At 45.5% G+C, this 27,746-nt stretch overlaps 1 protein-coding gene across 2 annotated transcripts in view; it reads right to left on the bottom strand.

Moving 5' to 3' along the window:
- cdc40 (cell division cycle 40) overlaps positions 1-27,746 on the bottom strand; it is a 165,251-nt gene that overhangs the window by 83,150 nt on the left and 54,355 nt on the right. For both annotated transcript variants that reach the window (XM_033021983.1, XM_033021984.1), the window contains 3 exons: positions 18,084-18,173; positions 14,012-14,151; positions 6,253-6,349 (listed from right to left, as the gene is read on the bottom strand). In XM_033021983.1, the coding sequence (XP_032877874.1) occupies positions 6,253-6,349; positions 14,012-14,151; positions 18,084-18,173 (327 nt within the window). The remainder of the gene's footprint in view (positions 1-6,252; positions 6,350-14,011; positions 14,152-18,083; positions 18,174-27,746) is intronic.

The raw sequence follows: 27,746 nt of genomic DNA, 5'->3' as shown, positions 1-27,746 counted from the left end.
AGATAAACACTTTTGAAATCCTCACCATCAAAAATAAATTCCCTTACAAGGCAATGTGGTACACTATGAATAATAAGTCTGAGGGGCAATTCATCAAAAATAAGTTAAATCATGTTAATATACAAACACAGATGCTGGAATGCGAATTGAAGTGCGAATGATGAAGATGAAAACCAAAAAGCTCTTGCAGTGGCTTATTTTCGGTCAATTAAACACGCTTCTTAAGTATGAATCAGCTCATAAATATAAAGCGGAATCAGGAATCTGGAATTATTGTTGGTTTTATGCTACTTTATATTCTTTCCATGCCTCACACACTTCACACAAGGGTGCACTGCCTCCAGTCCTATATTTTTGACCACAGTGAAATGTAAAGGTTCCTTTTCTTATTGCCAAACAGGTGCCTTTGACTCAATTTTTCCACCACCTCGCGGACAATATTTTCACAAAACATCAAAGAAAGCACCGGGGTTAGTTGCTAAATGTCAGCAAAAGCTAAAAGCAGCCGCCCGCAGCAGGCTGTTTCTCCAATATTTCCAATTTCAAATCAGATGTCACCAATCGTGTTACATTATCTGAATGTCCTTTAATCTATGAAGCTCTAACTCCAAGTACAAGCAGACCGGTGACACCTTGCTTTCGGGAATTAAGGTCATAAAGTCATGAGTGTAGGAGCACAATTAGGCCATTCGGCCCATCAAGTCTATTCCGTCATTCAATCATGGCTGATCTCTATCGCCCCCCTAATCCCACTCTCCTGCCTTCTCCCCATAAGCCCTGACACATTACAAGGTTAATTCCCGGGATGGCGGGATTGTCAAATGCTGAGAGAATGGAGCAGCTGGGCTTGTACACTCTGGAGTTTAGAAGGATGAAAGGGTATCTCATTGAAACATATAAGATTGTCAAGGGTTTGGACATGCGAGAGGCAGGAAACATGTTCCCGATGTTGGGGGAGTCCAGAACCAGGGGCCACAGTTTAAGAATAAGGGTTAAGCCATTTAGAACGGAGATGAAACACTTTTTCTCACAGAGAGTGGTGAGTCTGTGGAATTCTCTGCCTCAGAGGGCGGTGGAGGCCGATTCTCTGGATGCTTTCAAGAGAGTGCTAGATAGGGCTCTTAAAAATAGCGGAGTCAGGGGATATGGGGAGAAGGCAGGAACGGGGTACTGATTGGGGATGATCAGCCATGATCACATTGAATGGCGGTGCTGGCTCGAAGGACAGAATGGCCTACTCCTGCACCTATTGTCTATTGTCTAAACTACATTTTCACTGTCGGTTCTCACTTTGCCAACATTTTGATAATTCGCTCATTCATGCTACTTCCTCGATAACTCATTTGTATGATTCATGCTGAATTGAGGGTGGCAGGCCTTTGCCACAGAAGGCTGTGGAGGTCAAATGAATGAATATTTTTAAGGTGGAGATGGATGGATTCTTGATTAGTGCGGGTGTCAGGGGTTATGGGGAGAAGGCAGGAGAATGGGGTTTAGAGGGAGAGATAGATCAGCCGTGATTGAATGGCTGAGTAGACTTGATGGGCCGAATGGCCAAATTCTGCTCCTATCCCTTATGAATATGCCTCGGCTCTGTATGAGGCTACTGACAATCTCACCAGCAAAATCGTTCCCTCATTTCTAAATGTAGCACGTGGAAATATTCAAATGTTCAATTACTCTGCTTCCATTTCAGATTACAATAACCGCAGGGAACAGTAATACAGAGCATAAAATTAAAATAAATTATAAAATGAAATAAATTAAAGAAAAAATGGTAATGGGAGAAAAACCCCATATGTTTTCACTATCAAAAAGACAGACAGGTGGGCAGAGGGGGTGGGGTTGCTCTGTTGGTGAGGAATGAAATTCAGTCCCTTGCGAGGGGTGACAAAGAGTCAGGAGATGCAGTCAGTATGGATAGAACTGAGGAATTGTAAGGGTACAAATACCCTAATGGGAGTTATCTACAGGCCCCCAAACAGTAGCCTGGAGATAGGGTGCAAGTTGCATCAAGAGTTAAAATTGGCATGCAGCAAAGGTAATGCTGTGGTTGTTATGGGAGATTTCAACATGCAGGACTGGGAAAATCAGGTTGGTACTGGACCCCAAGAAAGGGAGTTTGTGGAGTGCCCCCGAGATGGATTCTTAGAGCAGCTCGTACTGGTTATGACCATAATATAGGTTTTAATCTGCAATTTGAGAAGGTATAATCGAAAGTGTCAGTATTACAATTTAACAAAGGGGAGCATGAAGGCATGAGAGGGGAGCTGACCAAAGTTGACTAGAAAGATACCCTAACAGGGATGACAGAGGAACAACAATGGCAGGTATTTCTGGGAATAATACAGAAGGTGCAGGATCAGTTCATTCCAAAGAGGAAGAAACATTCTAAGGGGAGTAAGAGGCGACCGTGGCTGACAAGGGAAGTCAAGGACAGTATAAAAATAAAAGAGAAGATGTATAACATAGCAAAGATAAGCGGGAAGCCAGAGGATTGGGCAACTTTTAAAGATCAACAGAAGGTAACTAAAAAGGCAATACGGGGAGAAAAGATGAAGTATGAAGGTAAGCTAGCCAAGAATATAAAGGAGGATAGTAAAAGCTTCTTTAGGTATGTGAAGTGGAAAGAATCAGTTAAGACAAATATGGGTCCCTTGAAGACAGAAACAGGTGAATTTACTATGTGGAACAAGGAAATGGCAGATGAGTTGAACAGGTATTTGGTTCGATCTTCACTAAGGAAGACACAAACAATCTCCCAGATGTACTAGGGGACAGAGGACAGGGTGACGGAGGAACAGAAGGAAATTCACATTAGTCAGGAAATGGTAGGTACACAAAAATGCTGGAGAAACTCAGCTGGTGCAGCAGCATCTATGGAGCAAAGGAAATAGGCAAAGTTTCGGGCCGAAACCCTTCTTCAGTCAGGAAATGGTAGACTGATGGGACTGAAGGCTGATAATTCCCCAGGGCCTGGTGGTCTGCATCCCAGGGTACTTAAGGAGGTGGCTCGAGAAATCGTGGACGCATTGGTGATCATTTTCCAATGTTCTATAGATTCTGGATCAGTTCCTGTGGATTGGAGGGTAGCTAATGTTATCCCACTTTTCAAGAAAGGAGGGAAAGAGAAAGCAGAGAATCATAGACCAGTTAGCCTGACATCGGTGGCGGGGAAGATGCTGGAGTCAATTATAAAAGATGAGATAGCCGCACATTTGGATAGCAGTAACAGGATCGGTCCGAGTCAGCATGGATTTACGAAGGGGAAATCATGCTTGACAAATCTTCTGGATTTTTTTGAGGATATAACTAGGGAAATGGACAAGGGAGAGCCAGTGGATGTAGAGTACCTGGACTTTCAGAAAGCATTTGATAAGGTCCCACAGGAGATTATTGGGCAAAATTAGAGCACATGGAATTGGGGGTTGGCTATTGACATGGATAGAATATTAGTTGGCAGAAAGGAAACCAAGAGGAGGGATTAACTGGTCACTTTCAGAATGGCAGGCAGTGACTAGAGGGGTACCGCAACGCTCGGTGCTGGGACTGCAGCTATTTACAATATACATTAATGATTTAGATGAAGGGATTAAAAGTAACATTAGCAAATTTGCAGATGACACAAAGCTGGGTCGCATTATGAACTGTGAGGAGGATGCTATGAGGATGCAGAGTGACTTGGACAGGTTGGGTGAGTGAGCAATACATGGCAGATGCAGTTTAATGTGGATAAATGTGAGGTTATCCACTTTGGAGGCAAGAATGGGAAGGCAGATTATTATCTGAAGGGCTCAGGTTAGGAAAAGAGGAAGTACAACGGGATGTGGGGGTCCTTGTACATCAGTCACTGAAAGTAAGCATACAGGTACAGCAGGCAGTGAAGAAAGCGAATGGCATGTTGGCCTTTATAACGTGAGGAGTTGAGTACAGGAGCAAAGAGGTCCTTCTGCAGTTGTACAGAGCCCTAGTGAGACCACAACTGGAGTATTGTGTGCAGCTTTGGTCCCCTAATTTGAGGAAGGACATTGAGGGAGTGCAGCGTAGGTTCATGAGATGGCAGCACTCTCATATGATGAAAGAATGGAGCATCTGGGCTTGTATTCACTGGAATTTAGAAGGGCGAGAGGGGATCTTATAGAAATATAAAACTATTGAGGGATTGGACACGCTAGATGCAGGAAACATGTTCCCGATGTTGAGGGAGTCCAGAACCAGGGGCCACAGTTTAAGAATAAAGGGTAGACCATTTAGAACGGAGATGAGGAAGTACAGAGAGTTGTGAATCTGTGGAATTCTCTGCCTCAGAGGACGGTGGAGGCTGGTCCTCTGGATGCATTCAAGAGAGAGCTAGATAGGGCTCTTAAAAATAGCGGAGTCAAGGGATATGGGGAGAAGGCAGGTACAGGATACTGAGTTAGATGATCAGCCATGATCACATTGAATGGCGGTGCTGGCTCGAAGGCCCGAATGGCCTACTCCTGCACCTATGGTTTATGTATCTATGTATCTCGATGTTGGCATCAACAAACTTTTTAACATTTTTTGCTGCCACTCAGCAATTGTGCCATCTGATGTAGCTTTTTTTTAATGCCATTAAGAAAAAGGGCACTTCGGTGGATGAATGAATAGGCGGCGTTTCTCTGCAGATACTGCCTGTCCTGTGCGTTTTGCTCAGCATCTGCAGTTCCTTGTGCCTCCATGGTTGATTCCCTCTGCAGATGCTGCCTGACTTGCCGAGTTACCCCGGAGTGTTTTGCTCAAGATTCTAGCACCTGCAGTTCCTTGTGTCTCTTAAGGCCACCTGCTGATTATCATGTACACACTGAATCCTTTGCTTCTGTCTCTCAATAATGTAAATTGTTCTCCTTCACATTATTACAATGAAGCCGCCAGTTCCTCCCTTGTTTACATTCTCCAACCACAAATATACGCAGTCATATTCTCACCCTCATCTATGAAGCGCCTGTTCCTTGTTAATTCCTGCCCTCTTACATGCAGGTAGGCAAGCTACCTTTGCTGATTTGAAGGTAGACAAAAATGCTGGAGAAACTCAGCAGGTGAGGCAGCATCTATGGAGCGAAGGAAATAGGCGACGTTTCGGGTCGAGACCCTTCTTCAGACTGATGTGAGGGTGGGGGGGGGGGGTGCGGGAAGACAGTAGGCTGAGACAGTTGGCTGTGGGAGAGCTGGGAGGGGGGGCAGAAGAAGGAGAAAGCAGGGACTACCTGAAATTGGAGAAGTCAATGTTCATACCGCTGGGGTGCAGACTGCCCAAACAAAATATGAGGTGCTGCTCCTCCAATTTGCGGTGGGCCTCACTCTGGCCATGGAGGAGGCCCAGGACAGAAAGGTCGGATTCGGAATGGGAGGGGGAGTTGAAGTTCTGAGCCACCGGGAGACCAGGTTGGTTATTGCGAACCGAGCGGAGGTGTTGGGCGAAGCGATCGCCAAGCCTAGGCTTGGTCTCACCGATGTAGAGCAGCTGACACCTAGAGCAGCGGATGCAATAGATGAGGTTGGAGGAGATGCAGGTGAATCTCTGCCGCACCTGGAAAGACTGCTTGGGTCCTTGGATGGAGTCGAGGGGGGAGGTAAAGCGACAAGTGTAACATTTCCTGCGGTTGCAAGGGAAAGTGCCAGGAGAGGGAGTGGTTTGGGTGGGAAGGGACGGAGGGAGCGGTCTCGGCAATTTGAATGCAATTTTATCTTAGACAAATACCCTGTGATTCAACAGCAAGTACTGCATACCCAACAAATGCAATCCCTAGATTGCCCCAAGTAGAAACAAGGAACTGCAGATGCTGATTTATACCAAAGATAAGACACATAGACACAATGTGCTGGAGTAACTCAACGGTTCCAGCAGTATCTCTGGAGAAAAAGGACGGGTGACATTTTGGGTCAGGCAATCTGAAGAAAGGTCCCGACCTGAAACATCACCCATCTTTATATCCAGAGATGCTGCCTGACCCGCTGAGTTACTCCAGGACTTTGAGACTATCCTATATTGTCTCACATTGTCCACAAGACCTGGTCCACAAGATCATCTGGTTATTTTGTTTGGTGGTGCATATCCCAGTAGCACACAAAGTGAAACACCTCAGTAAACACAGCTGCAGTTTTGAACTCTTTTCTCACTTCAAACCCCCTCTGAATTCAACTCAACGTTACCGCCGCCTCTCTTGGCTACTTCACCGCATGCGAGCTGTTACCCTATCTGTAGAAAAACAAACCAAATGAATGTCTTACGGTGAAGGATTGTTTTCTCTTCTGCAGGCTTCTCATCTTCTTGTTTGCCTTTCTTCTGTCTTTTAGCTATGATCTCATCGAGTTCTTTCTGTTCTTCCTGTGGAAGTAACCAAATCATGAATGCCCTGGAGTACAACATGGGCATGTAATTTCATTGACAGTCCACAGTGTAACAATTCACTGGAGATTCCACGGAGAAGGAACAAATAACCTAATTAAGAACAACAGAGGATAGAGAAGACAATTTGTTCAAACAACAGTTCAGTTTGAAGAAGGATTCCAAAACAAAATTACAGCAGGGTCCTGATCAGTTGGGGCAAATGGGCTGAGGCATAGTTTAATATAGACAAGTGTGAGGGGGGTTGCATTTTGGAAAGTCAATCCACGACAGGACCTTCAGAGTGAATGGCGAGGACATGGGTAGTGTTGTAGAGCAGAGGGATCTAGTAGTGCCGGTAAAAGTGGCACCACAGGTAGATAGGGTGGTTAAGAAGGCTTTCAGTATATTGGCCTTCATCAATAGATAATAGACAATAGACAATAGGTGCAGAAATAGGACATTCGGCCCTTCGAGCCAGCACCACCATTCAATGTGATTATGGCTGATCATCCCCAATCAGTACCCCGTTCCTGCCTTCTCCCCATATCCCCTCACTCCGCTATCTTTAAAAGCTCTATCTAGCTCTCTCTTGAAAGCATCCAGAGAACCTGCCTCCACCGCCCTCTGAGGCAGAGAATTCCACAGACTCACCACTCTCTGTGAGAAAAAGTGTTTCCTCGTCTCCGTTCCAAAGCCCCCGGACTTGCTAGCGCCCGCCGGGGGCTTTGACCTCGACTTCGGGAGAGGAATGGAGAGCAGGGGAGAGACAAGTTTTGCCTTCCATCACAGTGAGGAAGACTCACTGTGATGGATGTTTATGTGAATTGAATTGTGTTGGTGTGTGTCTTGGTTCTTTTTTTGTATGGCTGCAGAAACCAAATTTCGTTTGAACCTCATGTGAGGTTCAAATGACAAATAAAAGGTATTGTATTGTATTGTATTGTAAATGGCTTATTCTTAAACTGTGGCCCCTGGTTCTGGACTCCCCCAACATCGGGAACATGTTTCCTGCCTCTAGCGTGTCCAAGCCCTTAACAATCTTATACGTTTCAATGAGATATCCTCTCATCCTTCTAAACTCCAGAGTTTACAAGCCCAGCCGCTCCATTCTCTCAGCATAAGACAGTCCCGCCATCCCGGGAATTAACCTTGTGAACCTACCCTGCACTCCCTTAATAGCGAGGCTGGCGATGCCTTACCGGGGATCGCCGTCTGGAGCCCGGAGTGCTGGACCTGCTGCACCGACATCATGGAGCTGCGGTTTGCGGAGCTCCCAACGCGGGCGGCGCTGATCAACAACGCGGGGTCCTGCGACTCCGCCCGGCTCGGCCTGCGGACTCGGGAGCTGCGGACTCCGGCTGCGGGAGGCGGCTGATCATGAGGTCCGGGCCGCTGAGGAGGAGGATGTTCACCGTCGGGGTTCGGCGTCGGCATTCCACCAGCCCGGCGTGAGGGCCTGAACATCGGGCCGCCCGGGGCGGCGACTGCGGGTGCTAGGAAGGCCTCGACCACGAGTGAAAATCTGGGAAGAACGGAGGGGAGGCTGGCTGGACTATGGTGCCTTCCTCACCTTGGTGCCACTGTGTTATGTTGTGTCGTGGACTTTCAGTGTTTGTGCTTTTTTTTAAATTCTATTTTATTTTTAATATGTTTTATTATTTATTATTATTATTTATTTATTTTTATTTTTATGATACTGCCTGTAAGGGAAATTCATTTCGTTGTCTCTAACTGAGACAATGACAATAAATTTGAATACAATACAATACAATACAATACAAAGCAATAATGTCCTTCCTCAAATTAGGGGACCAAAACTGCACACAATACTCCAGGTCAGTCAGAGGATTACGTGTAGTGGCTGTGATGATGTATTGCAGTTGTCCAAGACGCCGCATTTGGAGTATTGCGTTCCGTTTTGGTCAACAATGGACCGGGTGAGGGCCCGTTTGGCCTGTCCCGAAGACAATATTCCACCACTGACCCATAGCCCCCAACTGTGCAGGCCTGGCCAGCAAGTGGGAGAGCGACTGCGACGTTTTTAAAGTTCAAAATGGCAAAATTCCACAAATTCACCACCCACTGACTAAAGAAATTCCTTCTCATCCCCTTGCTGAAAGAAAGTCCTTTAATTCTGAGGCTATGACCTTTAGTCATAGACTCTCCCGCTAGTGGAAACATCCCCTCCACATCCACTCTTTCAGAGATGTTGCCAGGACTTCTGAGCTAGAAGGAGATGTCAGACAGGCTAGGATTTAATTCCTTGGCCTATTCCTGCACTTATTGTCTATTGGCACGTGCAAAAATAGCACCAGCAATTTTATTTTGACAGGGTGTCAATGGCTTGCTAATTATTTTGCTTATAAACAGATCATTGCTTTATTAAGTTGGGAGCCTGATTGATGCACGTGGCCATTCTCTACAATTTGTTTGACTTGCATTTACAGTGGTTTATTGAGTCATATCCCAGCATTTATTTTTTTTGGTTCAAATGCCGAACGGAAACAATGCATCAACTAGTACACTCACAATAATACTTTATTAGCCAAGCATCTTTTGCAACATATACGAGGAATTTAATTTGCCACGTCAGGCATACTGACGTGATAGTTACCATTTGGTTATAAAATTTGATAATATCCGTCGGAAGTGTTCTTCAAAATAAGATATATAATATGCTGGAAATACACATCAGGTCATTTTGTAGAGAGAGTTCTCATCTCAGATTGATGTTTTTCGTGAGGAGTTGTGGGGGAACAAAGGAGGCCCGGCTTGGGGGAGCTGCCGGGAACTAAGGGGGGCCACAAATGGAATGCCTTTTAAATGGTGTGTATAAAATGGGATACTTTAGTAACATTGTCAGCGCCCTTTAAATGGCAACTCTTTGCATACCTTGGATATGCAAAACAAAGAATATCACTGTGACTTGTCACATGTGATACTAAAGTATCATTCATTCATTCATAGTCATAGAGTGATACAGTGTGGAAACAAGCCCTTCGGCCCAACTTACCCACACCGGCCAACAATGTCCCAGCCACACTAGTCCCACCTGCCTGCGTTTGGTCCATGTCCTTCCAAACCTGTCCTATCCATGTACCCGTCCAACTGTTTCTTAAATGTTGGGAAAGTCCCTGCCTCAACTACCTCCTCTGGCAGCGCGTTCCATACACCCACCACCCTTTGTGTGAAAAAGTTACCCCTCAGATTCCTATTAAATCTATTCCCCTAACCCAAGAGTTCACAACCTGGGGTAAATTTACCCAACCCAGGGGGTAAATTTCTCTTACCCAGGGGGGTAAATCTGTTGATTCTGGATTTGTACATATTTTTTCTCATTGACTGGTTTGGTTTGGTTCTGGTTTGGTTCTGTTCATCATTAGTTGTTCATAAATAAGTTGTTTATATTAAAGTTGCCTGGGGTAAACGGGATGAAAAAGGTTGCAAACCCCTGCACTAAGCCTGTGTCCTCCGGTCCCCTCAGATTGCTATTAAATCTTTTCCCCTTCATTCCTTCTTCCCTTTGAAATATTGGCTGTATCCCTCCCTGCGGATGCTCCCGACCCTAATGAGTATTTCAGCCAGTTTCCGTTTTATTTTAAATTTCCAGCAGCTGCAGTAATTTGCTTTTGGACTTCATAATGAGATAGTTATTAACCCACTGTTTCCCATGTGGCCAGAAGTGTGATTTTTTGCTTCATTCAGCCTTTTCTCAGTGTATCACTGGGATTGAGCAGCACAATGGTGAAGCTGGTAGAGTCGCCAGCTCCAGCAACCCGAGTTCAATCCTGATTTCTGGTGCTGTCTATGTGGAGTTTGCACTTTCTCCTTAACCCTGATATTGATTAGTAGGACTGGGTGTTACAATCCCTATGATCTCACTACAATTGACATTCTTGGGTATGACCACTAGGTGAATTTGCTAACAATCATAGAAGCATAGAAAATAGGTGCAGGAGGAGGCCATTCGGCCCTTAGAGCCAGCCATTCATTGTGATCATGGCTGATCATCCCCTATCAATAACACGTGCCTGCCACATCTTCAGTTGTGTACCTCAAAGTCATTGGGTGTTTCGGCCTTTTATCACAAGACACCCTCAGTCGAGGCAGGCCCACCGCAGGGTGATCAGACCTGGGTGTTAGTCCTATTGTTAGCCTCTAGATGGTCACGTGGCAGCCCAGACAGCATCTTTCCTCTTCAGCCACAGCCAGTGACTGCTCCGTTCGGCGGCATTGGCAAGTTCTTTTATTGGTTGAAGTATATCAGTTGTTTAAGAAGGAACTGCAGATGCTGGAAAATCGAAGGTAGACAAAGATGCTGGAGAAACTCAGCGGGTGAGGCAGCATCTATGGAGCGAAGGAAATAGGCAACGTTGCCTATTTCCTTCGCTCCATAGATGCTGCCTCACCCGCTGAGTTTCTCCAGCATTTTTGTCTACCTTAGAAGTATATCAGATTTAGTTTAGTTTAGTTCAGAGATACAACATGAAAACGCGCCAACCGCGTACAGTAAATTGTTTGTGGATTTCAGTGAGATTCTTTTCGCATGTTAACCCGTTCAGACTAGTTCTATGTTATCCCACTTTCCCATCCACTCCCCACTCACTAGGGGACAATTACAGAGGTCAATTGACCTACACACCCGCACGTCTTTGAGATTTGGGAGGAAACCGGAGTACTAAGAGGAAACCCACGCGGTCACAATCGTGCAAACTCCCCACAGACAGCGCCCGAGGTCAGGATCAAACCCTGGTCTCTGGCACTGTGGGGCAGCGGCTCTACCAGCGGCGCCACTGTACTGCCCAAATAATGGAAGGAAGAGATAGGATAGACAGAACCTTTTTCCAAGAATTGAAATGGCAAAGACGAGTGTGGCGGCTGGGACATGTTGGCCGGTATGGGCAAGTTGGGCCGAAGGGCCTGTTTCCACACTGTAGCACTCTATGACTCTAGTGGGCATAATTTAACAGTGAGAGTGGCAAATTTAAATGAGTTATGTGAGGCATGTTTCATACACAGTGCCTGGAACATGCTGCAGGGGTGGTGATGGAGGCAGATACGATAGTGGTGTTTAAGAGGCTTTTGGATATGCACATGGATATGCAGGGAATGGAGGGATACGGATCACATGCAGGCAAGGATTTGTTTAACCTGCCATCATGTTTGGCACAAGCATTCATAAGATCATGTGATAGGAGCAGTATTAGGCCATTCAGCCCCTCAAGTTTACTCCGCCATTCATTACTGGCTGATCTATCTCTCCCTCCTAACCCTTTTCTCCTGCCTTCTCCCCATAACCCCTGACACCCGTACATTGTGTGCATTGTGGGTGAAGAGCCTGTCCCGTCCTGTACTGTCACTTGTGTGGGTTTCAATAGACAATAGGTGCAGGAGTAGGCCATTCGGCCCTTCGAGCCAGCACCGCCATTCAATGTGATCATGGCTGATCATTCCCAATCAGTACCCCGTTCCTGCCTTCTCCCCATATCCCCTGACTCCGCTATCTTTAAGAGCCCCACCTAGCTCTCTCTTGAAAGTATCCAGAGAACTGGCCTCCATCGCCCTCTGAGGCAGAGAATTCCACAGACTCACAACTCTCTGTGAGAAAAAGTGTTTCCTCGTCTCCGTTCTAAATGTCTTACCCCTTATTCTTAAACTGTGGACCCTGGTTCTGGACTCCCTCAACATCGGGAACATGTTTCCTGCCTCTAGCGTGTCCAAACCCTTAATAATCATATCGGTTTCAATAAGATCTCCTCTCATCCTTCTAAACACCAGAGTATACAAGCCCAGCGCTACATTCTCTCACCATATGACAGTCCCGCTATCCCGGGAATTAACCTTGTAAACCTACGCTGCACTTCCTCAATAGCAAGAACGTCCTTCCTCAAATTAGAGGACCCAAACTGCACAAAATACTCCAGGTTTGGTCTCACTAGGGCTCTGTACAACTGCAGAAGGACCTCTTTGCTCCTATACTCAACTCCTCTTGTTATAAAGGCCAAAATGCCATTTGCTTTCTTCACTGCCTGTTGTACCTGCATGCTTACTTTAATTGACTGAAGAACAAGGACCCCCAGATCCCGTTGTACTTCCCCTTTCCCCAACTTGACACCATTTAGATAATAATCTGCCTACCTGTTTTTGCTACCAAAGTGGATAACCTCACATTTATCCACATTAAACTGCATCTGCCATGCATCTGCCCACTCACCCAACCTGTCCAAGTCACGCTGCATTCTCATAGCATCCTCCTCACAGTTCACACTGCCACCCAGCTTTGTGTCATCTGCAAATTTGCCTTGGCAAATGTGTACAGCGCGAGGACAATGTGTACATTTTATATAGTCTTGCTTTAGATTGAATAACAGTTTTTGTCAGCATCTCTACAGGAAATCAAAGTAAATGTGAAATGCCCATCAGCAAAAGGCAGATTGGTAAACAATTAATAGACAATAGGTGCAGGAGTAGGCCATTTGGCCCTTCGAGCCAGCACTGCCACCGTTAACAGGACACAAACCCTGTGCTCCAGCCAGATCCAAACCAATACTTCCACTATCCTGCCCCCCATTCTCCTTTTCTCTGGCTTCACATTTCACTCCTATTCTCTCATCACCTCACACCCCTTTGCTTCCTTTTTATCTCTGGTCGTTGTCCACCTATCTCCCCATTAAAGCCCCCCTCACCCGTATCCACAATCACTTGCCAGCCATTGTTCTGTCTCACCTCTTTTTCAGTTCTCCCCCTTATTACAAACAGTCTGAAGAAGGGTCCTGACTCAAAATGTCACCCATCCATTTTCTCCAGAGCTGCTATGCTGCCTGCCTGACTTGCTGAGTTGCTCCAGCATTTTGTGTCTATCTTTGGCATAAACCAGCATCTGCTGTTTCTTTGTATTTCATAATTGGCTGCTTTGTTAAATTATGTCCGTGCCAAATATTTTAATAGCTAACAAATACGCCATCAATTATGTTCAAGATTTATAAACGAACAGGCAAAGACAATGGATCTACCAGGACAGTCAGGTTTGTGGATTTTGAGGAGAAGGTAAAATCTGAAGAAGGGTTTCGTCCCGAAACATTGCCTATTTCCTTCGCTCCATAGATGCTGCCGTACCCGCTGAGTTTCTCCAACAATTTTGTCTACCTCCATCAATTATACTCACTATCATAACTTAGATTATCAGTAGAGGGTAATTAGTTATTTGGCATGACCATCCTCCTCTCGCTTGCCACTTTGCCCACCTCTCTACCAGCTTTCTCATGTTACTACACTGAAGAATGGTCCCAACCTGAAATGTTGCCTGTCCATGTTTAGAGCTGAGCTTAGAGATACAGTGCGGAAACAGGCCCTTCGGCCCACCGAGTCCGCACCGACCAGCGATCCCTGAACACCAACACTATCCTACACACACACACTAGGGACAATTTACATTTATACCAAGCCAATTAACTTACAAACCTGTACGTCTTTGGAGTGTGGGAGGAAACCAAAGGACTCGGAGTAAACCAATGCTGCAGCTTTCGATTTCATAAAATACCATGACTACCAATAACATAAAGCAACAATAACATTAAAACTACTTGTTTGTTATTCAAACACATATTGATCCTACATTTTTCTTAGCACCATAAAGGCTGGTACAGGTGAAAAACTAACCTCTGAAGGCTTGGCCACATCCTTTTCATCAATGTATTTTGCCCAAGGTCCCTGAAACCCCTCGATATTTGCAGGGTCGGATTCTTTTAACTTCTTTCGCTTTTCTGTTTTCTTTTTACCAGATTCAAACACTGTAAGCCCTGCACAATTTAACACAAAACAAAATTAAACACTCATTTTAAGTGAAGCACATAGAATCCACTTCAATTTAAAAATGGCACCCTCAAATTGACACGTCAATTGGCATGTTTCAAGTGCTTTATTCTTAAAACTATACATGCAAAAAATTGATTGACAGATTTGTAGCTATTAAGGAATCAATGTATGTGTAGGGTCGCAAAATGGACCCGAGATAAACGATGAGCCACAGTTGTACTGAATTGCAAGCAGGCATGAGGATTATGCTCAAAGGATCAGTCATATAGTATAATTTATGACTGCTCTTTTGAGCATTAGGCTTAAGCTATTCAATCCTCATGTTTCCTTATAGAATAAGGGAAACGTCCATCTTGAGTTCAAACATGTCCAGCTGGAGGGTCACACATGGACCTGGACACACATTCCACCATCTCCTCTTAGCTTTAGAAAGGCTTTTTCTCATATTCAGATTTAATTTATCGTCATATACACCAGAGTGCAATGAAATCCCTTGTTTGCTTGAAACTCATAGAGTACACAGTCTAGATGATAATGGTAGATTCAGGCCGGCACGGTGGCGCAGCGGTAGAGTTGCTGCCTTACAGCGCCAGAGACACGGGTTCGATCTTAACCGTGGTGCTGTCTGTACGGAGATTCTATGTTCTCCCCGTGACCTGCTTGGGTTTTCTCAGAGATCTTTCAATAGACAATAGGTGGAGGCGTAGGCCCTTCGAGCCAGCACCACCATTCACTGTGATCATGGCTGATCAGCCTTCCACACTCCAAATTCGTACAGGTTGTAGGTTAATTGGCTTGGTGTAAATGTAAAATTGTCCCTAGTGTGTGTGGGGTAGTGTTAATGTGCGGGGATCACTGGTCGGTGCGGACTCAGTGGGCCGAAGAGCCTACTTCCGCGCTGTATCTCTAAACTAAACTAAACAACAATGATATTTCAGTTCTTACATTAGACATTCCCCTTCAAAGTTCAAAATGAAACAGAGTAGGTGATTATATATTGCTTTCAGCTCTACAAAATGTGTAGAGGAGGACTGGGTGCCCCCTGTCTGATAGTAAACAAACTGCAATAAGAAGTTGCAGGATTCACTGAATCCACATCCCAACCCTAACAATTCAGGTAACTTTCCATACACTGGTTCTGAGAAATGAACCACTAACTGAATAAAGGAATATAGGAGAATGCTCACCAATAAACTGTTGGATATATTTCTCTATTTCCTTCAACATTCACAATCAGTGACAGCTAGTGGATGTGCACTCAATTGGAAAGATGGGGAATTAATTCGATATTTTCCGGTGGGATTGGCAATTTACGTGAAAAAATAAAAACCAGTTAAAGTTCTGGATCTATCGCCCGGCTGGTGATGGAGTAAAAAAAACTTCTCTAGAGCCAGTAGTGTCCATTTGCTTGCACGAAAACTAGCTCATGATCCGACATAATAGTATCCAGGCTTTAACGCGTGTCAAATACATCAATTATACACTCTTTCACAAAGTGCAAGTGTTCTCAATTCTGCACTCTGGCTGGTCAATGGCAGCATAAACGATATTGAACTCTCTTGAAAGTCAAGGTCGCTCCTGTATTGATCATCAATAGTCAGCATGAATGGAAATTGGCACTTCCCAAGATGACGTGTAAAAACGCTTCATTATTCTCACACGCTTACAAAGATCTGGATGGAATAGGACAGATTTAACCAGCTGCAGTTTGGTCTCTCCGAGAATGTTTTTTGAACTAAGCTGCACTCATAAGCTGATGAATTGGAATGTTTCCCACTCAATATTATAAACTACTTTCAGGTCAGGTATCACCTTTTGAGGGAGTCCAGAACCAGGGGCCACAGTTTAAGAATAAGGGGTAAGCCATTTAGAACGGAGACGAGGAAACATTTTTTCTCAGAGAGTTGTAAGTGTGTGGAATTCTCTGCCTCAGAGGGCGGTGGAGGCCGGTTCTCTGGATACTCTCAAGAGAGAGCTAGATAGGGCTCTTAAAGATAGCGGAGTCAGGGGATATGGGGAGAAGGCAGAAACGGGGTACTGATTGGGGATGATCAGCCATGATCGAATTGAATGGCGGTGCTGGCTGGACGGGTCGAATGTCCTGTTCCTGCACCTATTGTCTATTGTCCCTGTGCTGTACTGTTCTATGATCTATGGGTCACTTGCGGGTAGACAAGTGATGGTCTTGACATTATGTTGGGCATGGACATTGTGGGCTGAAGGGCCTGTTTCCGGACAGTTCTAAGTTCTCTGAAGTTGCTTTGTCTCATATTCCAAATGTAAAATGTCTGAGACTTCCGCATGAACAATCTTATTTGGTCTCTTTGTGGCTTATTTTTATCAAGCTGTTTAAATTGGATTGGGTCAACTCTCGCAAAAGATGAGAGAAGCAGAAGCAAAAATGTAATTCAAGCTCAGTAGTTAATTTAGGGAAATATGTTCAATAGACTAACTCAGAGGGAAAAAAAGCATGGAATTAATAATGTTGTCATTCTTTTGCCAAAGGCATTTCAACAGATCCAACATAAATCTGCAGCTTCATGGACTGAGAGAGTATTTTGAACATAGTTTAGTTTATGTCAGTGGAAAGACAATACATGATTACATATGACATATGACAAGCTGGGTGGCAGTGTGAACTGTGAGGAGGATGCTATGAGAATGCAGGGTGACTTGGACAGGTTGGGTGAGTGGGCAGATGCATGGCAGATGAAGTTTAATGTGGATAAATGTGAGGTTATCCACTTTGGTATCAAAAACAGGAAGGCAGATTACTACCTAAATGGCATCAAGTTGGGAAAAGGGGAAGTACAATGGATCTGGGAGTCCTTGTTCATCAGTCTATGAAAGTAAGCATGCAGGTACAGCAGGCAGTGAAGAAAGCGAATGGCATGTTGGTCTTTATATCAAGAGGAGTCGAGTATAGTAGCAAAGAGGTCCTTCTGCAGTTGTACAGAGCCCTAGTGGGACCACATCTGGAGTATTGTGTGCAGTTTTGGTCCCCTAATTTGAGGAAGGACATTCTTGCTATTGAGGGAGTACAGTGTAGGTTTACAAGATTAATTCCCGGGATGGCGAGACTGTCATATGCTGAGAGATTGGAACGGCTGTGCTTGCACACTGAAGTTTAGAAGGATGAGAGGAAATCTTATTGAAACATATAAGATTGTTAAGGGTTTGGACACGCTAGAGTGAGGAAACATGTTCCCGATGTTGGGGGAGTCCAGAACCAGGGGCCACAGTTTAAGAATAAGGGGTAAGCCATTTAGAGTGGAGACGAGGAAACACTTTTTCTCATAGAGAGTTGTGAGTGTGGAATTCTCTGGCTCAGAGGGCGGTGGAGGCCGGTTCTCTGGATACTTTCAAGAGAGAGCTAGATAGGGCTCTTAAAAATAGCGGAGTCAGGGGATATGGGGAGAAGGCAGGAACGGGGTACTGATTGGGGATGATCAGCTACTCCTGCACTTATTGTCTATTTAGTTTTTTAGTTTAGAGATACAGCGCGGAAACAGGCCCTTCGGCCCACCGGGTCCGCGTCAACCAGCGATCCCCGCACATTAACACTATCCTACACCCACTAGGGACAATTTTTACATTTACCAAGCCAATTAACCTACAGACTTGTACGTCTGAAGTGTGGGAGGAAACTGATGATCTCGGAGAAAACCCACGCAGATCACGGGGAGAACGCACAAACTCTGTACAGACAGCACCCGTAGTCAGGATCGAACCCGGGTCTCCGGCGCTGCATTCGCTGCAAGGCAGCAACTCTACCACTGCGCCACCGCCACCAAATAAAAGTACAAATAGAATCAAATCTCAATTGTCCCATTCATCAGATGTTATTGACTCTTGACAGAGAGTGTTTAACTATTCAAACAACAATGATTATGTTTTTAAAGTACGAGACACAAACCTTGGTTCTTCTCAGCATCTTCAACACTACCAATATAGCTCTCGCCTGCCGGAACATCAACGTGGTCCAAAGTTGGATCCAAAGCGTACCCTAAAATTAAAAATAATTGTCTTTAAAATAATTGTTGAAAAGTAATATTACCGTTTGACCTGTTTTTACAAAATGCTAAATGGTCAGTTCGACATAGATTACAAGACCTACACCAAACCCAAACCAATTAGGAGCAGACGAGGGCATTCGATCCAATTTGAGATTCCAGCTACCAAGATAGATGTGTACAGCAATTCGTTCTTCCCCCGCACAATTAAAGCATGCAATAATCTTCACCCTTCCATAGTTACCCAACCAGATGCAACTAAATTTAAGGTGGCTCTTTCTTCCCAAAAACCCTCTCTGGCTTATGTCCTCCCTCCACCACCTCCAGTTTAAATTCCATTTGGAATGTTTTGGAGGACCAAGAAACCAAGAACCAGAAGTGAAAGGTAAGTGAAAACCAATCAGCTCACATTCATGTTTAAGAAGGAACTGCAGATGCTGGAGAATCGAAGGTAGACAAAAATGCTGGAGAAACTCAGCGGGTGAGGCAGCATCTATGGAGCAAAGGAAATAGGCAACATTGGGTTTCTGCCCGAAACGTCGCCTATTTCCTTCGCTCCATAGATGCTGCCTCACCCGCTGAGTTTCTCCAGCATTTTTGTCCACCAGCTCACATTCATGTTCCTTGGATTTCAATGAGGTATAAAGAAAAGCAGGTAGGAAAAAAACAGAAATCTTAAAAAATGTGGACACAAAAATGTAATTTAAGACGAGTATAAATTTATGAAAACAATTTCAATAAGCCAAATTGATAGAAAAACACATGGTTAATATTGTTGCAATTCCTTCAGCCTCCATCATTTCTATAGGTGCAACTTAAAAGCTGTCGCTCACATTGTCAAGAGGCTGTAGAAGAGGAAACCTTCAAGTAAAAAAATTACAGCATAAAAAATGTGTGCTGAACAGCTTCTATCCTAAGAACACAAGATTATAGAAGCAGAATGAGGCCATTAGGCCCCTCCTCCCTGGTCTACCACTCAATAAGATCAAGGCTGAGAGGCACAAGGAACTGGAAATGTTGTAATCTTGAGTAAGTGCTGGAGTAACCATATCTAACCAGACATGCTGTCCGACCCACCAGGTTACTCCGCTGCAAGTGAGAGTTAGATAGAGCTCTTAAAGATAGCGGAGTCAAGGGATATGGGGAGAAGGCAGCAACGGGGTACTGATTGGGGATGATCAGCCATGATCACATTGAATGGCGGTGCTGGCTCGAAGGGCCGAATGGCCTACTCAATCAATCAATCAATCAATCAATCAACCTTTATTGTCATCTTGCAAAGGAACAGTTGTACAGTGCAAAATGAAAAGACGTTTCCCAGGGAATACCGGAGCATCGCACATGAAACTTAAAACATTTCACACATAATAACAATAAAAACAATCCAGTCCCTGATGAAACAGTATAAATAGTTAAAAGCAAGTAAAACAACAACATTAAAATACAGTAAAAACAGTCATTAAAATGTCCAGGGCAGCTGATTTGAGTGGCCAGTGCCACAGTTATTTAAATGTCCGTGCAAAGCCGCAGAATCAGGTGACTGTGAGTACTCCTGCACCTGGTGTTGTCTGTTGTCTAAAATCTGCTCAAAGTATGAAGAAAACCTTCTCCTCCTCAGACGGGAGTTCTGTGGGACCCTCTCTCACTGCTCCCCCTGTGACTAAGGTGCCGTGGCTATCCCCTGGCAGCAGGTTTGGCTCACCCGCCACGGAACTGGTGAAACATAAATCCTGGAGAGGGATGCTGCTGAGCCCGGCCCCTGCTCATCACCGAGGACCGGAGCGGAGGGTGGAGGGAGTTGGCGGTGGCAGACGCATGTCAGTTGTGCCCTCGGAGCACAAAAGGCGAGGAGAGGGGTGGTGATTCGCTGGCCGACCCGGATCCAGGTGATGGCTGGAGGCCTAGCAACAGCCTGCGGCTTGGCTGGATAGGGCGCTGCTCCAAGAGGCCGTGCAGTGGTGGAGGACACCTACAACTTCGCTTGGCCAAGCTGACCCTGTAGTGCTGCCAGGACAATGGGTCTTGATGGCCACCTACACCTAAAGCAACTTGGACTTTGAAAATACCACCAAAAGCTGACACTCTGGTATATGGTCTCAATTAACTATCTCTATACACTTTGGACTTAATCTGGGATTGTGTTTATGCCCAGACTATAACACAAACCAACCTCCTTTCAATTGACTCCATTTATATATCACGCTGACTCGGCAAGGCCAGCAGCATCATCAAGGACCAGTCGCACCCTGGCCACTCCCTCTTCTCCCCTCTCCCATCAGGCAAAAGGTACAGAAGTGTGAAAACGCACACCACCAGATTCAGGGACAGTTTCTTCCCAGCTGTAATCAGGCAATTGAACCATCCTACCCTAACTAGAGAGTGATCCTGAGCTACTATCTATCTCATCGGGAATCCTTGAACTATCTTTGATCGGACCTTCATGGCTTTACCTTGCACTAAACGTTATTCCCTTATGCATCCGTACACTGTGAATGCCTCGATTGTAATCATGTATTGTCTTGATTAGCATGCAACAAAAGCTTTTCACTGTACCTCGGTACATGTGACTATAAACTAAGCTGAAACTATAGTGATAATTTACTGAACAATTTAAAAAAAAAGGCAATTTCACATGTATCTCAGTGCGTGTGATCATAAAGAACAATTGAACCTTTTACTCCTGCTGCTCTTCATAACAAGAGGAATTGAATATAGGAGCAAAGAGGTCCTTCTGCAGTTGTACAGGGCCCTAGTGAGACCACATCTGGAGTATTGTGTGCAGTTTTGGTCCCCTAATTTGAGGAAGGACATTCTTGCTATTAAGGGAGTGCAGCGTAGGTTCACCAGGTTAATTCCTGGGATGGCGGGACTGTCATATGCTGAGAAAATGGAGCAGCTGGGCTTGTACACTCTGGAGTTTAGAAGGATGAGAGGATATCTCATTGAAACATATGATTGTTAAGGGCTTGGACACGCTAGAGGCAGGAACCATGTACCCGATGTTGGGGGAGTCCAGAAGCAGGGGCCACAGTTTAAGAATAAGGAATAAACCATTTAGAACGGAGACGAGGAAACACTTTTTTCTCACAGAGAGTGGTGAGTCTGCGGAATTCTCTGTCTCAGAGGGCGGTGGGGGCAGGTGCTCTGGATGCTTTCAAGAGAGAGCTAGACGGGGCTCTTAAAAATAGTGGAGTCAGGGGATATGGGGAGAAGGCAGGAACGGGGTACTGATTGGGGATGATCAGCTATGATCACATTGAATGGCGGTGCTGGCTCAAAGGGCCGAATGGCCTACTCCTGCACCTATTGTCTATTGTCTTCACCAAGGGTCCTGAACCAAACCATCACCTATCCATTCCCTGTTCTCCGACCATATATGGCTTACTAGAAAAACAGATTATTATTTAAATAAATGCATAGCCAAATGCCTCAAAGTAACTGGCATCAATAACTCGAAGATATCTGGAATCTCCATGTCATCTCTCGCATCCAACATGAATAACTGGAGATGGAAAAATGAGCAATTGTGGCACAACATAAAGCTTCATCACATAAGATGGAAAGCTCCGTCGGTGACACGATTTACAAATGGATGCAGTGAACAGGAAGAGGTGTGATAAGATATATGACCCTGAATGTAAAAGCTCATTAAGTATGACGAGCTTTTGCAAATAGACACTAAGAATTACTGAGACCGGCACGGTGGCGCAGCTGTAGAGAAGTTGCCTTACAGCACTTGCAGTGCCGGGGACCCGAGTTCGATCCTGACTATGGGTGCTGTCTGTGTGGAGTTTGTACGTTCTACCCGTAACCACGTGGGTTTTCTTCGAGATTTTCGGTTTCTTTCCACACTCCATGAAACTTAACAGGTTTGTAGGTTAACAAAAATGCTGGAGAAACTCAGCGGGTGAGGCAGCATCTATGGAGCGAAGGAAATAGGCAAAGTTTCGGGCCGAAAAGTTGCCTATTTTGTCTACCTTCGATTTTCCAGCACCTGCAGTTCCTTCTTAAAGGTTTGTAGGTTAATTGGCTGGGTATAAATGTAAATTGTCACTAAGTGTGTGTAGGCTTGTGTGAATGTGCGGGGATCGCTGGCCGGGGGGGACTCGGTGGGCCGAAGGGGCTGTTTCCGCGCTGTATCTCTAAACTAAACTAAACTAAATTTCACAAAAGAGGCTACACAATTTGTAATGAAATGACTTTTTGTAAAGCAATCTACACAACCATCGATGCTCCAGGCTGGGAAATCACTTTGAGGCACATGATTTTTAACAGATGTATAAAACTATAGCAACCAGACCGCTTTGCAGATCGCTAAGATATGGAGATGAAAATATCTATTGAATGATGAAAATCCGATACTTTAAAACTGGGGGGGGGGGGAAATTAAATATCAGTCATTTATTTTGTCTCCAGTGCACCTTAATGTGCATCATAATTCCACAGCTATTTTAGTTTAGTTTAGCTTAGAGATACAGTTTGGAAAAAGATCCTTTGGCCCACCAAGTTCACGCCGACCATTCACCCCCAACATTATCCCACACACACACTAGGGACAATTTACATTTATACCAAGGCAATCAACCTACAAATTTCTCCTGAATGTAAAAGCTCATTAAGTATGACGAGCTTTTGCAAATAGAGTCTGCAAATGGAGTGTGGGAGGAAACCGGAGCACCCATTGAAAACCCACGCAAGTCACGAGAACATACAAACGCCGTACAGATAAGCACCCGTAGTTAGGATTGAACCCGGGTCTCCGGCGCTGCAAGGCAGCAACTCTACCACTGCGCCACCGTGCCGCCATATCATTCTATTCTATAGCCTGGATCAGGGAAACAACTAATATCTAGTGAGCACTTACACAAGAAATGCCTGATCTTAGACAGTGTAAAGGGCCTGTCCCACTTATGCGACTTTTTAGGCGAGTGCAGGAGACTCTGCGCTCGCCTCATGATCGCCACATGGTCGCCAAATGTTCGCTGGTGGTCTCTGGTGAGTCACCTTCATGGTCGCGAGGAGTTCCCGTATTCTGGGAACTAGTCGCGGCCTCAGTATGGTCGCAGCAAATTCGCAAAAATTGGTCGTCATGGAGAAAATCGATACTTTTGTAGTCATAGGTGCAGTGGTAGTGAGGTCGCCATGTCGTTGTAGGTAGTCGAGGTAGCCGTAGATAGTTTTAGTTCATCTCCTTTGCTGACCGGGCATTTTCATTGGCTCATTGGGGGGAAAAAAACGTAAGCACGAGTTTTCAGAACCAAGGAAAACTGACCGGTAATGTTAAATGCCGCTAAACTTCACAGCTGTGTATCTCTGGCTTCTTAAAAGTGTCTCCACTCCTTCTTCTCCCCTCCCCCCCCCTCTTTTAAAGGACTTACCGTACACTGTGTTAGCCGTCTTAACCTTCCTGTTCATCGCTATGTGTGTCTGTATCACCTTGGCTTTGCACCGTGTGAATTTCAGGCAGCGCTCCCCCGCTTTCCCTGGCTCCCGCCTTTGCGATGTGTGTCTGTGTGTGTGTGTGTGTGTCTGTGTCTGTGTCTGTGTCTGTGTCTGTGTGTGTGTGTGTGTGTGTGTGTGTGTGTGTGTCTGTGTGTGTGTGTGTGTGTGTGTGTGTGTGTGTGTGTGTGTGTGTGTGTGTGTGTGTGTCTGTGTGTGTGTGTGTCTGTCTGTGTGTGTGTGTGTGTGTGTGTGTGTGTGTGTCTGTGTGTGTGTGTGTGTGTGTGTGTGTGTGTGTGTGTGTGTGCGCGTGTGCGTGTGTGTTCCACTTTTGACACTCGTCGTTCGACTTCCCGGTTTTTCAGCGAGTGCCGCGAGCTTGACACTTGCCGGCAGTCCGCTGAGAAATTGGGACAGGCCCTTAACTAATATAGAACAACCACCCTTTTAATAACTCAAAATTGTGGAGTTCTGTTCTTCTGCTGGTGCCAACAGACAGAAAATGGCCAGAAATGAATTGAAAGACAGCCAAATGCACACATCACAAGTGAAAAATGCAACTGGACAGCCTAGGGAGGGTAAAATTTGATCAGGCTTATTTGAGAGCAAATGCAAACACAATTCTCAATTTCCGTGTTGAATTTACAAAAAAAAAAATGTTTTATTTCAAAATTGGAAAGAAAAACAAGCATTAATCATTCAAGGTAATTACAGAATGAGTTCAAATTACATTCATAAAAAGGAGCGATTAGAACATTTGTCACTTTTTCACATGTGTACCTTTCATCACCACATTTTTTGATTTATGGATATTTAAGAACATAGATCAATTCAGCGGTGGAACAGGGGCCTTTCAGTCCACAATGTCCATGACAAACACGATGCCAAGTTAAACTAATCTCCTCAGTCCGCGCGTGATACATATCCCTCCAATCTCTGCAATTCCACGTGTCCATCTAAACACCTCTTCAATGCCATTAACGTATTAGCCCCCTCCAACACCCTTGACGGCTTACTCCAGACACACATCACTCCCCGTGTAAAAAAACCTGCCCTGCGCATCCCTTTAAACTTTTCCTTTCTCATCTTAAAGCTATGCCCGAACCAAAGTAGTCTTTGAAAATTTTGGGTCGGCCCCGCCCCGTCTGAATCAGTCTGATGAAGGGTCTCGACCCGAAACGTCACCTATTCCTTCGCTCCATAGATGCCGCCTCACCTGCTGAGTTTCTCCGGCATTTTTGTCTACCTTTAACTAATGGATAGACTTTCAGGGGACAGGAGTCTGAAGTTCTTGTCAGAGTCACCCATTCCTTTGACAATGGACAATAGGTGCAGGAGTAGGCCATTTGGCCCTTCGAGCCAGCACCCCCATTCAATGTGATCATGGCTGATCATCCCCAATCCGTACCCCGTACCCCGTTCCTGCCTTCTCCCCATATCCCCTGACTCCGCTATTTTTAAGAGCCCTATCTAGCTCTCCCTTGAAAACATCCAGAGAACCTGCCTCCACTGCCCTCTGAGGCAGACAATTCCACAGACTCACCATTCTCTTTGCTCCTTAGATGCTGACTTACTCCAGCTTTTTGTGTCGATCTTCGGTCTTTCTGGGGACAGTTTTCCTCAGGCTGAAGAAGGGACCTAACCCCAAAGTCCGCCTGTCCATTCCCTCCCCGGATACCGCCTGGACTGTTGAGTTCCACCAGCACTTTTTTCTTTGGCCAAGGTTCCGGCACCTGCAGTTCCCTGTGTCTCCAAGGCAGCCTGCTTGACTAGCACCTAATCAACCCACGTGAATGTTCCTTCCTTACACCACCCCCAGTTTTCTTTGTCATCAGTACTTTCCTCCTACACCTTCTGTGACAATTGGGTGTTCGCCCAAGCATTGAAAGCAAAGATGTCCTGGATTAAAAAAATTAAACATAAAGCAGAGAAGGGAAGCATACATTGTGAGTTTGTTCACCCACTGCATACTGCAGTAATCAGTCAAAACTCAAGTTCCTTGGTTCACTGGCCCTAATAAACAAAACATAACATTCTCCCTAGGTACCAAGGTACCTCCTCCCCAGCTACCTTCCCCTGCAACAGCAGAAGATGCAACACCTGTCCCTATACCTCCTCACTCGACTCTGTCCAGGGACCCCAACAGGCTAGGCAGAGGTTCACTTTCACCTCCTCCAACCTCATCTACTGTGTTTGTTGTTCAAGATGTGGACTCTTACACATCGGCGAGACCAAACTCTGACTGGCCGATCGTTTTGTTGAACGCCTTCGCTCAGCCCACCTGAACCTACCTGATCTTCCGGTTGCTAAACACTAATTCTTCCCATTCCCACACTGACCTTTCTTTCCTAGGCCTCCTCCATTGTCAGAGTGAGGCAAAATGCAAATTGGAGGAACAGCATCTCATATTTCGCTTGGGCAGCTTACAGCCCAGTGGTATGAATTCTGAGTAAGAAAGAACTGCAGGTGCTGGTTTAAATCGAAGGTAGACACAAAATGCTGGAGTAACTCTGCTGGACAGGCGGCGACTCTGCACAAAATGCGGGATAACTCAGTGAGACAGGCAGCATCTCTGAAGAAGGGTCTCGACCCGAAACGTCACCCATTCCTCCTCTCCAGATTAGGGTTTCCAACTTTCTCACTCCCAAATAAGGGACCAAAGGTCAAAATGTGGGCCAAATTCCCGACGGCATACATAAAGTTCAGAGGCCTTCGTCGTGTCACCGCTGCCGGGCTTAACCCATGTCTTTTTTGCTTCCCTTTGCTTGTTACAGTGTGCTTGCTTGCACACTCTTTTCTTTTTTGCAGGTTTATCCATATTTGCATATGCCAAACCGACCGAACAACACCAGACGTTACTGAAACCTGTTGTTTTGGCAGCACTTGGCAAAATATAGCGTACAACCGATGCGCATAAGGGGGCCTGTGATTGGATGACAGGTGAATCACTCGTGCGTGGCGTCAACAGCACACGCAACACGCACGCACGCTGTTGTATCAGATCTAGGATCTGTCTGTAAGCGTGCCCTCTGGTGATTACAGAGTACACATGCTCCTCCACTTACGATGCTTCGACTTACGATATGTCGACTTTACGATGGTGCAAAAAGCAATACACATTCAGTAGAAACTGTATTTCACTGGCCTAGCCGCGTGGCTGCGTTGATAATTTAAGCAGTAATGCTTTACTGTTTAATTAAAATTGCTTTCCTGTGGTATATTTAGATTTAAGCCTGCTCAACAGAGCAGATGCACTCGCTTGCCTGAGCTGGCTTGTTTGTATCTAATGCTAGCCTGTGCACTTTCTCTCCTATTTATCAGATCAGATTCAATTTTAATTGTCATTGTCAGTGTACAGTACAGAGACAACGAAATGCATTGTCTTGATGTAAGGAGGGGGGGGGGGGGGGGAGGGGATTCAGGACCGAAGAAGTGGCTGGAGTCCGGCGTGATTTTGCAGAGAGATAAGAGAACCATGTTAGCTTTTCCGTTGGAGGAAGCGACGAGGGAGGGACTTGTGAGCAATCTTGCAGGAGGCGAGATGGACATCGAACGGCAGCAGATCTGATGAGCCGGTTGATAAAATCTCAAAGCTGCTGCTACCTGCTGTGACAATTTGCCGTGTGTTCACACCTGCGGGGGCTGGCTGGCACTCGGGACATTTAAGTGACGTCGGTGCCCAGGGAATTGGTGAACGCTCCAACCGAACAGGTGCGGTGGTGGGAGTGGGAGTGGGCTGGGGTGGGGTGGGAGTGGGCTGGGGTGGGGTGGGAGTGGGCGGTTGAGAGACGCCAAAGAGATTTCATAATTAAAACGTGGAAATTAAACACACTCCCAGAGGCAGTGGACTAAAGAAGATAGAGAGGGAGGGGGGAGAAACTAACCCGGAGAATGAAAACCCATAAGCGACTGGCGGTCCATCCCTGAACACCCTGGTGATGGTCGGTTAGGTGTATTAAATGCATTTTCGACTTACGATATTTTCGACTTACGATGGGTTTATCGGAACGTAATCCCATCGTAAATTGAGGAGCACCTGCTGGTAGCAGTCAAATACGGGACAAGGGCTGTCCCGTATGGGGCAAACCAATTTAGCCCAATATACGGGATGTCCCGGCTCCAGAGAT

This window comes from Amblyraja radiata, chromosome 5, assembly GCF_010909765.2.
Source record: "Amblyraja radiata isolate CabotCenter1 chromosome 5, sAmbRad1.1.pri, whole genome shotgun sequence".
In the NCBI taxonomy this organism is placed as follows: Eukaryota; Metazoa; Chordata; class Chondrichthyes; order Rajiformes; family Rajidae; genus Amblyraja; species Amblyraja radiata.
The sequence above is the reverse complement of the archived record's forward strand: the minus strand, read 5'-3'. Positions and strand labels throughout refer to the sequence as shown.